The sequence below is a fragment of the Panthera pardus genome, unplaced genomic scaffold (genome assembly GCF_024362965.1).
Source record: "Panthera pardus isolate Hobbes unplaced genomic scaffold, ASM2436296v1 HiC_scaffold_3, whole genome shotgun sequence".
Classification (NCBI taxonomy): domain Eukaryota; kingdom Metazoa; phylum Chordata; class Mammalia; order Carnivora; family Felidae; genus Panthera; species Panthera pardus.
In genome coordinates this window covers 46,139,675-46,154,750 of record NW_026526876.1, presented here as the reverse complement: position 1 = coordinate 46,154,750, position 15,076 = coordinate 46,139,675, and the positions used below count along the sequence as shown (strand labels likewise).

At 38.5% G+C, this 15,076-nt stretch overlaps 1 protein-coding gene and 1 long non-coding RNA gene across 2 annotated transcripts in view; both read right to left on the bottom strand.

The window, feature by feature from the left end:
• The window catches only part of PPM1E (protein phosphatase, Mg2+/Mn2+ dependent 1E), a 216,711-nt gene that overhangs the window by 17,043 nt on the left and 184,592 nt on the right, over positions 1 to 15,076 (bottom strand). The window contains exons 2-3 of the mRNA XM_053892866.1: positions 8,573 to 8,691; positions 647 to 846 (exon numbers count right to left, since the gene is read on the bottom strand). Coding sequence (XP_053748841.1) covers positions 647 to 846; positions 8,573 to 8,691 — 319 coding nt within the window. The remainder of the gene's footprint in view (positions 1 to 646; positions 847 to 8,572; positions 8,692 to 15,076) is intronic.
• LOC128774242 (uncharacterized) lies at positions 10,202 to 14,271 on the bottom strand. Its single transcript, XR_008418759.1, has 2 exons — positions 13,451 to 14,271; positions 10,202 to 13,219 (listed from the first exon to the last, which is right to left on the bottom strand). It is a non-coding gene; the product is annotated as an uncharacterized LOC128774242 (long non-coding RNA).

The following is a 15,076-nucleotide window of genomic DNA, read 5'->3' as shown; positions in this document are numbered from 1 at the left end:
CTCTGAAAGTTTACACAAAAATTTGGTACTTCCCTTGTCTTCATGGAAGAGCACTGAGTGTCTGTGAGACAAGGATAAGAGATTTTTTTTTTTCCCAATTCTGAACCATGTGGATATATTATTTATTCAAAATAACATAAAATAGGGGCATCTAGCTGATTCAGTCAGTGGAGTATGCGACTCTTGATCTGGGGTTTACATTGAGCGTAAAGCATACTTTAAATAAAACAAAACCCCCAAAATAACATAAAATAGTTAACTTTTCTGTTGTCTAATGCAAGCAAATTTGTGCCACTCTGCCTTTAGTCCTCCAACCCATCAGAGATACTATCAGAAAATAGGACCATGAAGGTGTTTGTTTTGTTTTTGTTTTTTTTTTTTTAATTTTTTTTTTCAATGTTTTTTATTTATTTTTGGGACAGAGAGAGACAGAGCATGAAAGGGGGAGGGGCAGAGAGAGAGGGAGACACAGAATCGGAAACAGGCTCCAGGCTCTGAGCCATCAGCCCAGAGCCCGACGCGGGGCTCGAACTCACGGACCGCGAGATCGTGACCTGGCTGAAGTCGGAGGCTTAACCGACTGCGCCACCCAGGCGCCCCTGTTTTGTTTTTTAAATCTCATGGATTCTTGAGAAGTGCCCTTTACCTCTAAATTGAAGAGCATATTAAAGTCAGGAATGCAGACATGTTTGTCTTCCATTTTCCTGCGCATGTTTTTGATGGCATGGATTGATGTTTCATAATAAAGCTGGGGTCTCCTGCGGAGAGGGAAGTCTTTCACCCAGCTGCAGCAAATCTCATGTAGTTTGCTGAAGACAGAACGCGCCAATTTCATTGTCTCAATCTCTGTGAAAGAAACACAGACACCCCCAGTGAAGAGCCATTTAAAGCTGCTTTTCACTAGCCTGCTTGGTAAAGACAGAAGTAGGTCACCTTAGTCAAACTCCTTAATAGAAGAAATTCTTCTTCTCAAGAAAAAATGAAATGTTGCTTCTGAAGAGAGAAAATGACAACCAATCTAGTAGAAAATCATCAGCCAGCAGCTGCCACTGATATCCTTATGTCATAAGGAGAAAACCTCTGGTCAGGGTTGGATCTACTCCTAGACTGGATTTCTTCCAACCCTCAAAGTGCTCTGACCACTGCTATCTAGTTCAGCTCCACAGCAGTGGCTCCCTTTTGGTTGGCTGCCATGGTTATTATCTGGAGAGCCAAGCACCCCCTGCTTAGAAGAATGACTGAAATATGAACAGTAGTTATTCAGCAATTGAAATATGAAAGGCCTATGGAAAAAAAATCATTCATTTTGCAAACTACAGGAATGAGCATTTATTTTGATTACCATTTTGCTTTTGTCTTTTTCTTCCTGACCTCTTCCTTTACCTCCCTCCAGTTCCCTAACTTTTCTCTCTTGTAACTGATCATAATTTGGAACTAAATGATATACATTTTTCTTATTTGATGAATTTTTTAATTAAAGTTTTTGGCAATGGCTTCAATAGTTTAGCTAGAAGGTTAACAAATGAAGTAAAGTTTTTAAAGTTTTAAAAGTCTCTAAGGGAAAAAGTACTTAAACTCTGTCTGTATGTGTAACCCTGGATAGAAAAAGACCAACCAGAGGATTCTTTACCTTAGATCATTAAGTCTACTACCTATCAAGTGGAACAGATGAGCTGACTTCTGAGTCGGACTCGAATCCTTCAATGGATGACAGATGTGTAAGCCTTTTAGGCCACAATGAATAGTGTCTCACACCATCTCAGCTCCAGCTGTCCTCTACTCAAGTGCAGCTGTTAAATAACCAGGGGGAGATTAGGTTTTCTCAGGCCAGCATTTTAGATTACTATATCCCAGGTAAACAGGTAAAAAAAATTCAGAATTCTCCAAAAACCTTTTTTTTTTAACTTTACATAAAGCAGATATTATTACCTGACAGCCTGCGAAAATGTGTACCAGATGGCCAGTGGCTGCACATGACTCCTCTGATCTAGAACACAGATCTCCAGAAGAGAGACTGTGTTCTAGAATGGCCTAGGAACTTAGATTCCCATTTTTTTATTCCCTTCCCTGCTGTTGCTTTTTTTTTTTTTAATTTTTTTTTAACGTTTATTTATTTTTGAGACAGAGAGAGATAGAGCATGAATGGGGGAGGGGCAGGGAGAGAGGGAGACACAGAATCGGAAGCAGGCTCCAGGCTCTGAGCCATCAGCCCAGAGCCCGACGCGGGGCTCGAACTCACGGACCGCGAGATCGTGACCCGGGCTGAAGTCGGACGCTCAACCGACTGAGCCACCCAGGCGCCCCCCCTGCTGTTGCTTTAATCTGTGACTACATTTACCTGTTTTCTTACTCAAAATCCTTCCAACAATGATTATATTCAGAAAGCTTATCTCAAGGTTTTTGTTGCCTTTTTTTTTCTAACATAGTACAGGGTGGTAACCTATGTTTTGTGGCTCTGCCCCCCCCCCCTTGACATTTTTATTTAATTGAAAATCAAGGGTACATTTGAAAAAGAAAGCAAGTTCAAAGAGCCAATACAACCTGAGGAGGTGTGTATAAGAGAGGAACTGAAGCTAATAGACAAGCCAATAGTTTTACTGTTTTGACAAAACTCCAATCTTTATTTTTTTAAAGCACCAGTTGCCCAGAGATTCTTTCAGCCAGCAATTACCTATTTGTAATTTGGTCTTTGCAGCAGCATAGGTGTGAGTTTGACTCAATCACAACAGAGGACTGCAAAACAATAAGTGAATTTGGAAACACTTACGGAGAATGGAGTTGGGTGAAACAAATAACTGATGTTAACTATCGGGATAGTTTCCAGATAATGTCCAAATAATAGAAACCATTATTTTTTGACTTGTATATTACTCTTCTTATATAGACCCACACTGTCCAGTAAGGTTGCTTACTAGCTACATGTGGCCATTTAACTTTAAGTAAAATTTAGAATTCAGTTTTTGGGTTACATTGGCTAGATTTCAAATGCTCAGTAACTGCATATAGCCAGTGGCTACCACATTGGACAACAGGCAGAGAACATTTCCATACCTGTGCTGTCTATTGGACAGTAAATTGGTTAGGTGGAGGCAATACCAGCTTCCTCTAGTATTTAGTAAACCAGTAGATCTGTTCCTATCCCCTCCCAGTTGCTTCTTCCATTACATTCCCATTACACCATCTTCTATAGCTCTTGCCACATTTTATACCAATAGATAATATTTATTAAGTACTTGTTACATCCTCTTTCTCTAGAACATTTCACAAATAAGTAAAACCTTTTTTTTTTACACTTTTTTTTTTTTTTAACATTTATTTATTTTTTGAGACAGAGAGAGACAAGAGCATGAACGGGGGAGGGGCAGAGAGAGAGGGAGACACAGAATCGGAAGCAGGCTCCAGGCTCTGAGCCATCAGCCCAGAGCCTGACGCGGGGCTCAAACTCACGGACCACGAGATCGTGACCTGAGCTGAAGTCGGACGCTCAACCGACTGAGCCACCCAGGCGCCCCAAGTAAAACCATTTTTAATCACAGGTCTGACTCCAACACCCGTGCTCTAGATTTCCCAAATTAGACTGTACATACAGACTGTGTCTCAATTATACTTGATTCATCATAGTACAGTAACTGGCAGATAGCAGGAGCTCACTAGATGTTTACTGAATAAATGAATATGCAAACATAAATTAGCTACTAAAATATTAAAATATTTGTATGCTTTTTGATTGTCCATTCTGTTTCACTCCGATTTTAACTTTTTTTTTAATGTTTATTTATTTTTGAGACAGAGAGACAGAGCATGAGTGGGGGAGGGGCAGAGAGAGAGGGAGACACAGAATCCGAAGCAGGCTCCAGGCTCTGAGCTGTCAGCACAGAGCCCAACATGGGGCTCGAACCCACAGACCGTGAGATCACTACCTGAGCTGAAGTCAGATGCTCCACCGACTGAGCCACCCAGGTGCCCGTTCACTCCATCAATTTCTACAGTGGTGCCATTATTTTATAATTACTGTAACTTTGGGGCACCTGGGTGGCTCAGTTGGTTGAGTGACCGACTTCGGCTCAGGTCATGATCTCGCAGTTTGTGAGTTAGAGCCCCACGTTGGGCTCTGTGCTGACAGCTCAGGGCCTGGAGCCTGCTTCGATTCTGTGTCTCCCCCTCTCTCTACATTTCCCCTGCCTGCTCACATTCTGCCTCTCTCTGTCTCTCAATAAAGGTTAAAAAAAAATTTATAATTACTGTAACTTTATAACATGTTTTCATATCAGAACTAGTTTTCCTACCTAATACTAATTTTAAAAGGCTATCACTACAGTAGTTTGACATGCTTATTCTTCCAGATGATTTTTCTAATTATTTTGCCAAGTTTGAGGGGGAAAATTTGTTGCCCTTGTGTTTGGGGTTACCTTAAATTTATAGAGTAACCTGCAAAAGAAAAAAAAATTAATGTATTTTTCATATTGAGTCTTATCTAGAAAAAAGTTGTTTCATTATTGAAACATTGTTTCATTAATTAAATCCTTTTTATGTTGCTCACTAGTTTTAACATAGGATTAAAAAAAATTTTTTTAATGTTTATTTTTGAGAGAAAGCACGAGTGAGGGAGGGGCAGAGAGAGAGGGAGACACAGAATCTGAAGCAGGCTCCAGGCTCTGAGCTCTCAGCACACAGCCCAATGCAAGGCTGTAACTCACAGGCCATGAGATCATGACCTGAGCTGAAGTCAACACTTAACCAACTGAGCTACCCAGGCGCCCCTCATAGGATTTTTTTTAAAGTAATTTTCTACCCCCAACGTAGGGCTCGAACTCATGACCCAGAGTTCACATGCTCTTCCAACTGAGCCCGCCAGGCGCCCCAGGAGCTTCATATTTCTTAAAGAATATATTCCTAGTTATTTTACTTTATTTCCTATTTCGAGTCAGAACTTTGCTTTAATGTGTTTGGGTTTTTTTTTGCCACCTAGCAAACATTCCTCTTTCTACCAGAGACATTTCCTTCTCTCAGTTCCTGTGTATCTAGGAGTAAAACATGTGATTCAGGTCTAGCTAATTAGAGAATCACATTCCTCTGGCCACAGTGATGGGCTCAGGAATTGGAAATAACCCAAGCTGGGCTGGTTAGAGTGAATCTGTGATTTATGTAAGAGCAACTGAGTAGTTAGTTACTCTTATTTTCCTGCTTGATTTGCACCTGGGCAGTTGAAGACCTGGTGGCCTAGCAGTGATCTTGCCTGAAAATGGAGCCTGAAAATAAAATCAAAATTAAAGAGGGGTGCCTGGCTCATTTGGTAGAGCATGCAACTGCTGATCTCAGGGTTGTGAGTTCAAGCCTCATGTTGGGTGTGGAGCCTACTTCAAAAAAAAAAAAAAAAAAGAATACAGCTGAGATTTGGAGAAATGCCAGGTTCTGATGAATCATGTGAAGCCTTGCATCTAGCCGTGTAGCCCATACATTGAAGGGTAGCCAATAAATTCTGTTTTGCTGAAGCCAGTCTGTTAGTGGTCACTTGCAACTAAAAAAAAATTTTTTTTTAAGATTTTATTTTTAAATAATCTCTATACCCAACATGGAGCTTGAACTTACAACCCCAAGATCAAGAATCACATGATCATCCAACTGAGACAGCCAGGCACCCTGCAACTAAAAAATTCTTAAGCATACATTATGCACAAATGCTAGATTTTGCTCTGAGTCAAATTTTGTCCTACAGTGTCCAAGAGGTACCCATCTAGTTCTACTTTATTAAGTATATTTTTAAAATTAGGAATGGATAATTGAATTTAATCAAATGCTTCTTTGGGCATCTTTTGAGATTATTCTGCTGTTTTTCTTTTGACCTATTAATATATAAATTATGCTAACAGGCTTCCTATTATTTTTGTTTTATGGTCTCTTCAGCACATGCTAAGCATATGGTCAGGCCTCAAGAAAATACACATTGAATGAATTAACTATTGTACTCAATATACAAGTATTTTACTTAAGATTTTTTACATTGATTACTAAGACTGACCCCTCATATCGTTTTTTAGTTTTGTTTCAGGCAAGTTTTGGTTATCGGTGTTATGGTTTACAAATTTTCCTCCTTTGTGCAATTGGATAATTCATTCTAAGAAACATTGGAATTATCTGTCTTTGATCATTTGAAAATGTTCACCTGTAGAATCATCTATTCTTTCTCCTTTTTGGAAGACTGCTCCTGGGCAATCTTCTCAATCTCTTTCTTCTTAGGTAAAGTTTGTTAACTTGTATTTTTCTAGAAAATACCCAGGTTTTCAGGTTTATTTACACAAAATTTTCATAATTCTTTTAATTTCCTCAGTATTAGTGATCATTTTCCCCTTCTTGTGTTTAATTTTTACACTGGGATATTTTAAATAGATTTTAGGTTGTCTGGATAGGCGTTACATCCGCCAAACTAAATTTGTACCAAGAGACACACAAGGTCATTTAGCAAACATTCTGCTATGGGTGACAAACTTTTAGGTTAAGGATTTTTTTTAAGTCTGTTTTTGGAAACAACTAAGAGGAGAGACAATGGTGTTTCACTGGGGACTTGAGTGCCTGTAATCCAGTGACAGCAGACCTTACTCAGTAAGCTCATTTCCCACTCTAATGTGTGGATAAACACAATATGCCCTGTAGAGATTCTCCTCAGCAGCAGTTCACACTGAGTGATTTGGGTTAAAAGGATTAGGGACTTGCAAATAGTTAGATTACAACAGATCATTCTGAATCACAGCCATGGCCTGGAGACATTACTGGGTAATCTATTGAAAAAACATAAAATCAGAACTACCAATGATACCACCATTTCACTTTTGCTATCTTATGGGGGTTCCAAATATTCTTCCAAAATAGGCATGCAGGGCAACACTTCAGTCTTGCTACGTTAAGTATTTTCCTTCTGCAGGGAGTGTAGAACATCAGTATGTATAATTGCTGCTTGAAATGGAAAAATAAAATAAAAAAGGGTGTGAAAAAGAGAAAATTGTCTAAAGTAGCAATCCACCCCCTCGCAGCTGTAAATTACTCATTAGTCGTTAATGTCACTGTACTGAGCTGGAACTGAGTCAGCCATCACCCAGGCTGCAGTGAAGCAGAATTTAATCTCCCTCATCTTTTCATTACAGGGCTTTTACTTCATGCATCAGTAACAGAGGAAAGACCAATGCTTTGTAACAGGAATTCCATCCAAGTTGTCTCTGGAACAATTTGGTTCCAAGTGAATCAATTACTCTCAGTAAAAACAAGAAGAGGAATTCCTTTCTTGCCAATTTTCTGTCAAAAATGATCTAGAGAGATAAAGGAAGAACAGAAATGTTTACTTTTATATCTGCCTCAAGTTCTCTGGGATTAGCTACTCTGATTCATTAATATATGCTTTGCTCCTTATGCACCATGTTTAAAGGCAAATGCTTAAGTTGGAATAAAATGAAATATTAAAATTCCTTAAAAAAAAAAGTTAAAAGGGGGGTGGCGCCTAGGTGGCTCAGTCAGTTAAGCATCCAACTTCAGCTCAGGTCATGATCTCATGGTTTGTGAGTTCGCATCAGGCTATGTGGGGACAGCTCAGAGCCTGGAACCTGCTTCAGATTCTGTGTCTCCCTGTCTCTGCTCCTCCCCTGCTTGTGCTCCCTCTCTCTCAAAAATGAATAAACGTTAAAAAAAAGTTAAAAAAAATAAAATTCCTTAATGATTTTGAGTAGTAATTCCTAATTTATAAGAAACTAGGTATTTCTTTAGAGCCTGGCAAATATGTATAAGCATAATATGTTAATAAAATAGGCCTTCCTTCAAAAATAAAATCTCTTAATTTGCCTGGAAAAAAGATGTCCAGTGATCCATGCAATTAAATCACGTTACATAGTTGTCATAAAGAACTCTATTTATTGGTAGAAATAAAATTTAATATAATGAATGAGAAGTTATGTTACAACTGATTTCTTGAATTTTTATATGATTTTTCACTTGGATTCTTAAAGGTAAGTGAAAAGTTTTAAATAGGTTTTGCTCAAACTCTCTCTCCCCTCACTCACTCATCTTTTCTGTTGTGTCTTCACACTTCTCACTTTACTCTTTCCATTTACCCAGGCATTATTTATGATAATATTTTGTTAGGGCAGTCTCTTGCTCCAATTATTGTCACATATTTTCAAAATACACCTGTATTTTTTCTTTTTCCCTCCTTTTATTGACTAGTTTGAAATATATATAATTTTGCATTTTTTTCTCCTTCTTCTGCTAAAATCAATAAGTGCATAAAGAATTAGATTTCATGTTGTGTAGACATTTTCTGTATGTCACTACACATGAGAAGATTTTAATATATATATAAAGTTTATTTTGAGAGAGAGAGTACACATGTGAGCACAGGAGGGGCAGAGAGAGAGACAGAGTCCCAAGCAGGCTCCATGTTCAGCACAAAGCCTGACATGGGGCTCCATCCCATGACCATGAAACCATGAGCTGAGCTGAAATCGAGAGTTGGACACTCAACTGACTGAGCCACCCAGGCGCCCCATATTTTAATATTTTTAAGCGAATAATGTAGAAAGGTACTCACCCACAGTTCCTTCTGTGCCATCTGTTTCCTTTGGGATATAATGTGCAGAAAGATCACTCTGAAGGACTTCGTCTGATGTGGCTCTGGCTAAAGCAGCAGCCAAAAAGGAAGGGCAATTACTGAAAGAGAAAGGGCTATTTCAGTAAGAATTAGGAAATAATCCATTTAACATTAATAATTACTTAGTATTAATATATTTATCTCAAAACAAAATTATATCTTTAAACACTGTTCAACACATATTTATTGAGTATATATTACGTGCTAGGCATTCTGGCTTGGAATTGGGTATACAATGGTGAATAACACAGACATGACCTCTGACTCAGTAGGGCTTATAATCTAGTTAGGGAGACATGATAAATAAGTAAACAAATAGTTAAAATTGGGATAAGTTTTATAAAAGAAACAAACAGGTTACAGTGATAGAAAATAAAGAGGGGGATACCTACTTAGAATGGTCAGGAATCTGTACCTTGGATTCCTGGATTCCAATAGATTCAGGAATCTATTCCTAAAGAACAGGAAAGATTCAGTTTTGTGGGTGTGGGAAGTTGGGAGAGAATATTCCAGGCAGAGAAAGTACCATGTGTACAGATCCCTTCTGAGAGCTTGGGATGTTTGAGGAACTGAGAAAAGCCCAGAGAAGATGAAGATAGTGGAAAAGGAGGAAAGATGGCAGGGAATAAGGTCAGAGCGACAAGCAATGGCCAGTTATATGAACCTTTTGGACCATGGAAAGGAATTCAGATCTTACTCAAAGTGCAGTGGGAAGTCACTGAAGACTGTGAGCAAGGGCATGCCATAACCAGACATATTAATTAAAATATGACTTTGACTACCAATGGAAATCCAAAAGGAGCAAGAATAAAGAATGGTGTCCAATAACAAGATTGTTGTAATCCAGGTGAGATTGAAAAAAAGAGTATAATCTGGAGAAAGAAAATACAGAACTTGCTGATTACTGGAATACAGAGGTCAGAGAAAAGAATTGAGACTGAGTCCTGGGTTTTGGACTGAGCAACTAGGTGAATGTGGCATCATTCCCCTAGATGGAGAAACCAGGAAAAGAACAGGTTTGTGGGAGGAAAGGGTGAAGAAGAAAGTAAGAGTTAATTTTAGCATGTTAAATTGGAAATATCTGTGAGATATCCTAGTTAAAGGTATCAAATAGTTATTAGATATTCTAGCGTGGAACTCAGAGATGTCAGGAAATTCAGAAGCCATGAATGTACGGATGGTATGTTTTTTTTTTTAAGTTGCTTTTTATTCTTTTTTTTTTTTTTTTTTTTTGAGAGAGAGAGCGTGAGTGTACATGTGTACAAGCAGGAAATGGACGGGGTAGTTGGGGGGAGAGAATCCCAAACAGGCTCCACACTGTCAGTGCAGAGCCCAATGCCAGGCTCTAACTCATGAACCATGGCATGAGCTTCTGACCTGAGCCAAAATCAAGAGTCAGACACTTAACCAACTGAGCCAGCCAGGCGCCCTTGTATGGATGTTATTTAAAACTGTAGAAGAACATACCACATAGGAAGAGATTATAAAAAGAGTATTGCCTCTTGTGGAATAGGAAGGGTATCTCAAGCCTCACCATTGTATTTGGGTAGTTATGGGAAGGTTGTATAGTTTGCTTCTTTTTTTAATTTTTTTTTTAGATTTGCTTGTTTTAAGAGAGAGAGAAACTGGGACAGGCAGAAAGAGGGGGAGAGAGAGAACCCCAGGTAGGTTCTGCACCATCAGCACAGAGCCCTATGCAGGGCTTGAACTCACAAACCGTGAGATCATGACCTGAGCCAAAGTCAGACACTTAACTGACTGAGCAACCAGGCGCCCCTAGTTTGCTTCTTTAGTCACCATGTTTTCATATCAAGTGGAACTATACTCCAGGAGCTGTCATCAAGAAATTGTACCCAAGGAATCTCATCTGCACCTGACCTCACTGAGTTTCTAAACTTCAAGCCTGAGCCTGATGCCATTAAGAAATGGAACTTTGGGAGACCTTCTTGGGAGGGGGCAAGTGTATTTTGCATGTGTGAAGGATGTGAATTGTGTGGCCAGAACAGACTATGGCAGATTGTTTTTCTAAAACAAGCTACAACAATATTTCTGGTATCTAGTACAGCTGCTTTAGCAGTTCCTTAAAATGCTTAAGTTATTATATAGCCAAGCAATTCCACTTATAGGTATATAGCCAAGAGAAGTAACCACACAAAAACTTGTATATGTTCATAGCACCATTATTCATAATAGCCAAAGAGCATAAACAACCAACTGTCCATCAACTGATTATGCATAAATAAAAGACAGTATATTCATACAATGGATTATTATTCAGCCATAAAAGGAATAAAGTATACATACATGCTACAATGTGGATAAACCTTGGAAACATTAGGGTGATAGAAGCCAGTCACAAAAGACCACACACTCTATGATTCCATTCAAAGGAAAAGTCCAGAATAGGCAAATCTATAGAAACAGAGTACAGTAGCGGTAGCCTAGGGCAGAGGGGTGAGGTGCGTAGGGAGTAACTGCTGATGGGTAGGAAGTTTCTCTTGGGAGTGATGAAAATATTCTAAATCTTGGATTGTAGTGATGATTAAACACTTCTGAATGTATGAAAACCATTGTACACTTTAAATGGGTAACTTTTATGGTATGTGAATTATATCTCAATAAAGATGTTTAAAAAATTACTGACTTTGTTAAGAACCATTGAATAGTGGAGGTGAAAATAAGATTAGAAATGGAAAGCAAGGAAGTGTGGCAGTGAAGGCAAACAGAAATGGGACAGTAACTGAAAGGGCATATGAGGAGAGGGAGTCTGTTCTTATTTTAGAATGGTGTAGAATCTGATTGTATATTAAAGGAAATGATCTAGTAGAGAAAGGCTGATAGATAATGTAGGACACAGGGGATGACCAAAGGAGCAAAGTTCCTGAGAAGGCAAGAAGAGATGAGATCTAATTCATATCTGATAATGCTGACCTTTGATAGCATGAGGCACATTTCACCAGTTGGAGAAGGAAGGAAGAAAATGGGTACAGATGCAGGTAGGCTTCTAGACTTCTTAGTAGGAAATAAGAGTATTCCCATCTAAAGGTATGATTCAACAGTAACTTATTGAGGCTTACAGTGTTCCAGGAACCATTCTGGCACTCAGGATATAAATGACCAAAAAAGACAACTCCTGCCTTTGTAACCCTCATACACTGTTGGCGGGAATGTAAGTTGGTGTAGCCACTATGAAAAACAGCATTAAGGTTCCTCAAAAAATTAAACCAGAGATACCATACAACTAAGTAATTCCACCTCTGGTTATTTACCCAAAGAAAACAAAAACACTAATTCAAAAAGATACATGCCTTCCTATGTTTATTGCAGCACTATTTATAATAGCCAAGGTAAGGGAACAACCTAAATGTCCATCCACAGAGGGATGAAGAATTATGTAGTTTATATACAATTGAATACCAGCTATAAAAAATAATGAAATCTTGCCTTTCAAGATAACATGAATGAACCTAAGTGAAATAAGTCAGAAAAAAAGACCATATGATTTCACTTATATGTGGAATCCAAAAATCAAATGAATGAACAAAGAACAGAAATAAACTAATACAGAGAACAAACTAGTGGTTGCCAGAGGACAGGAAGGTGTGGAAAATAAATGAAGGGGATTAAGGGGGACAGACTTCCAGTTATAAAATAAATAAGTCATGGGGAGGAAAAGTACAGCATAGGGAATACAGTCAATAATAGTGTAGTAACTTTGTATAGTGTTTCATAGTGTATATAATTGTTGGATCACTGTGTGGTTTACCTTAAACTAATATTGTATGTCAATTATATTTTTTTTAAAAAATGGGTACCTGGGTGGCTCAGTTGTTTAAGTGTCTGACTTTTGATTTCAGTTCGGGTCATGATCTCACAGTTTGTAGGATCGAGCCCCATGTCAGGCTCTGTGCCTGTCTGACAGCACAGAACCTGCTTGGGATTCTCTTTCTCCTTCCTTCTCTGCCTCTCCCCAACTAATGCATTTTCTCTCTCAAAATAAATAAACATTAAAAACAAAAACAAAAATAACCCCTCCTCTGGAGCTTAAATTCTAGAGCATGGCTTCTCAATGAAGTATGGTAGGTTAGATCAGCAGTTCTCAAACTTTTGCAGACATCAGAGTTACCTTGCAGGGCTTGTTAAAACACAGATTGCTGGGTCTCATCCCTAGAGTTTCTGACTCAGTAGATCTGAAGACTTGAAAATTTTCATGTCTAGCAAGTTCCCAGATGAGGTTCATGCTGCTGGTCTAGGGACAACACTTTGAGAATCATTGGGGTAGGTTATCAGCTGGGTGGTAAGGGTAGAAAGAAAGTACATGCAGCAGGAGGGATGAGAATGTAGTATGAAAAAGAGAGTAGGACTGTCAGTGCTAAGAGACTGTTGGAAGCTTGAGACAATTTTTAAATGAAACCAGTCTTTTTGGTTGTACGATTTTCTCCATCTATGTTCATGTGTTGGAATATGTGTAGGTAAAAAGAATTGTCTAGTTTGTCAAGATTTGGGATTTTGCAAGGTAAGTATTAAAAAGTGAAGAAGAGACATGGAAATTTATTATCTTTTAAGCATGTGATTACAACCTTAGACCTTGGACTTTAAATTTTTTTTTTTTAATGTTTATTTATTTTTGAGACAGAGAGAGACAAAGCATGAACAGGGGAGGGTCAGAGAGAGGGAGACACAGAATCTGAAACAGGCTCCAGGCTCCGAGCTGTCAGCACAGAGCCCGACGCGGGGCTCGAACTCACGGACCGCGAGATCATGACCTGAGCCGAAGTCGGCCACCCAACCGACTGAGCCACCCAGGCGCCCCAAGACCTTGGACTTTAAAGTGGCTAAGAAAGAAGAGACACAAGTGGCAAATCAGTGTGATCTATATGTAATGAAACAACTGTAGTTGGGAGCACTTGGGCACATAACCTGGAAGAACGAAATATTGTAGCCTGAAAGCAGGATGCCTGTGGATAGGATTTTGGAGCCAGTGCAGTTTTTGTGATAGCAAGGTTTAGGTGAGGCTAAGAAAGTACGTAGTTGAGTGGTTTAGAAACAGATAAAATGACAATGTTTACATTCTAAGTCTTGAAGGGAAAAAAATCATAAAATTAGCTATCCTTATTATTCATCAGTATTTTTCAAATTATAGGTTGTGATCCATTAGTGGTTAATGAATTTATGAATTGTGACCAGAATTTTTTTTTTTTAAAAAGGAAATAGGTACAAAATCTATAAAGAACTTACCAAACTCAACACCCAAAAAACAAATAATCCAGTGAAGGAATGGTCAAAAGACATGAATAGACATGTCTTCCAAAGAAGACATCCAGATGGCCAACTAACACATGAAAAAATGCCCAACATCACTCATCATCAGGGGAATACAAATCAAAACCACACTGAGATACCACCTCACACCTGTCAGAATGGCCAAAATTAACAACTCCGGCAACAACAGATGTTGGCAAGGATGCAGAGAAAGAGGATCTCTTTTGTACTGCTGGTGGGAATGCAAACTGGTGCAGCCACTCTGGAAAACAGTATGGAGGTTCCTCAAAAAATTAAAAATAGAACTACCTTACAACCCAGCAATTGCACTACTAGGTATATATCCAAGGGATACAGGTAGGCTGTTTTGAAGGGACACATGCACCCCAATGTTTACAGCAGTGCTATCGACAACAGCCAAAGTATGGAAAGAGCCCAAATGTCCATCAACGGATGAATGGATAAAGAAGATGTGGTATATATATTCAATGGAATATTACCCAGCAATCAAAAAGAATGAAATCTTACCATTTGCAACTATGTGGATGGAACTAGAGGGTATTATGCTAAGCGAAATTAGAGAAAGACAAATATCATAGGACTTCACTCATATGAGGACTTTAAGAGACAAAACAGATGAACATAAGGGAAGGGAAGCAAAAATAATATAAAAACAGAGGGGGACAAAACATAAGAGACTCTTAAATATGGAGAATAAACAGAGGGTTACTGGAGGGGTTGTGGGAGGGGGGATGGGCCAAATGGGTAAGGGGCATTAAGGAATCTACTGAAATCATTGTTGCACCATATGCTAACTAACTTGGATGTAAATTTTAAAAAATAAAATAAAAAAATAATCTAAAAATTAAAAAAGGAGATAGGGTACATGAGGTAAGGCTAAGTATGTATTCTGGAAACATACATAAGTATATACTGAATCCTGATTGTGATAAAAAAATTTTTTTTGGAAGCCACTGCCCTTTAACAATTATGAAATAAACTGATGGCATCCCTTGAAATCCAAATGTTTTATAAGCCATATTACCATTTCTTCTTTCATGCCAAGTTAACTGAATTTTTCTTGATAAGTCAAAATTTTTCTCCATAGACCTAAATAAACTCTTTGTTAGCATTGCTTGACTTTACTTTTCTATCATGCTTTATTTTAGCCAGTCACATCCA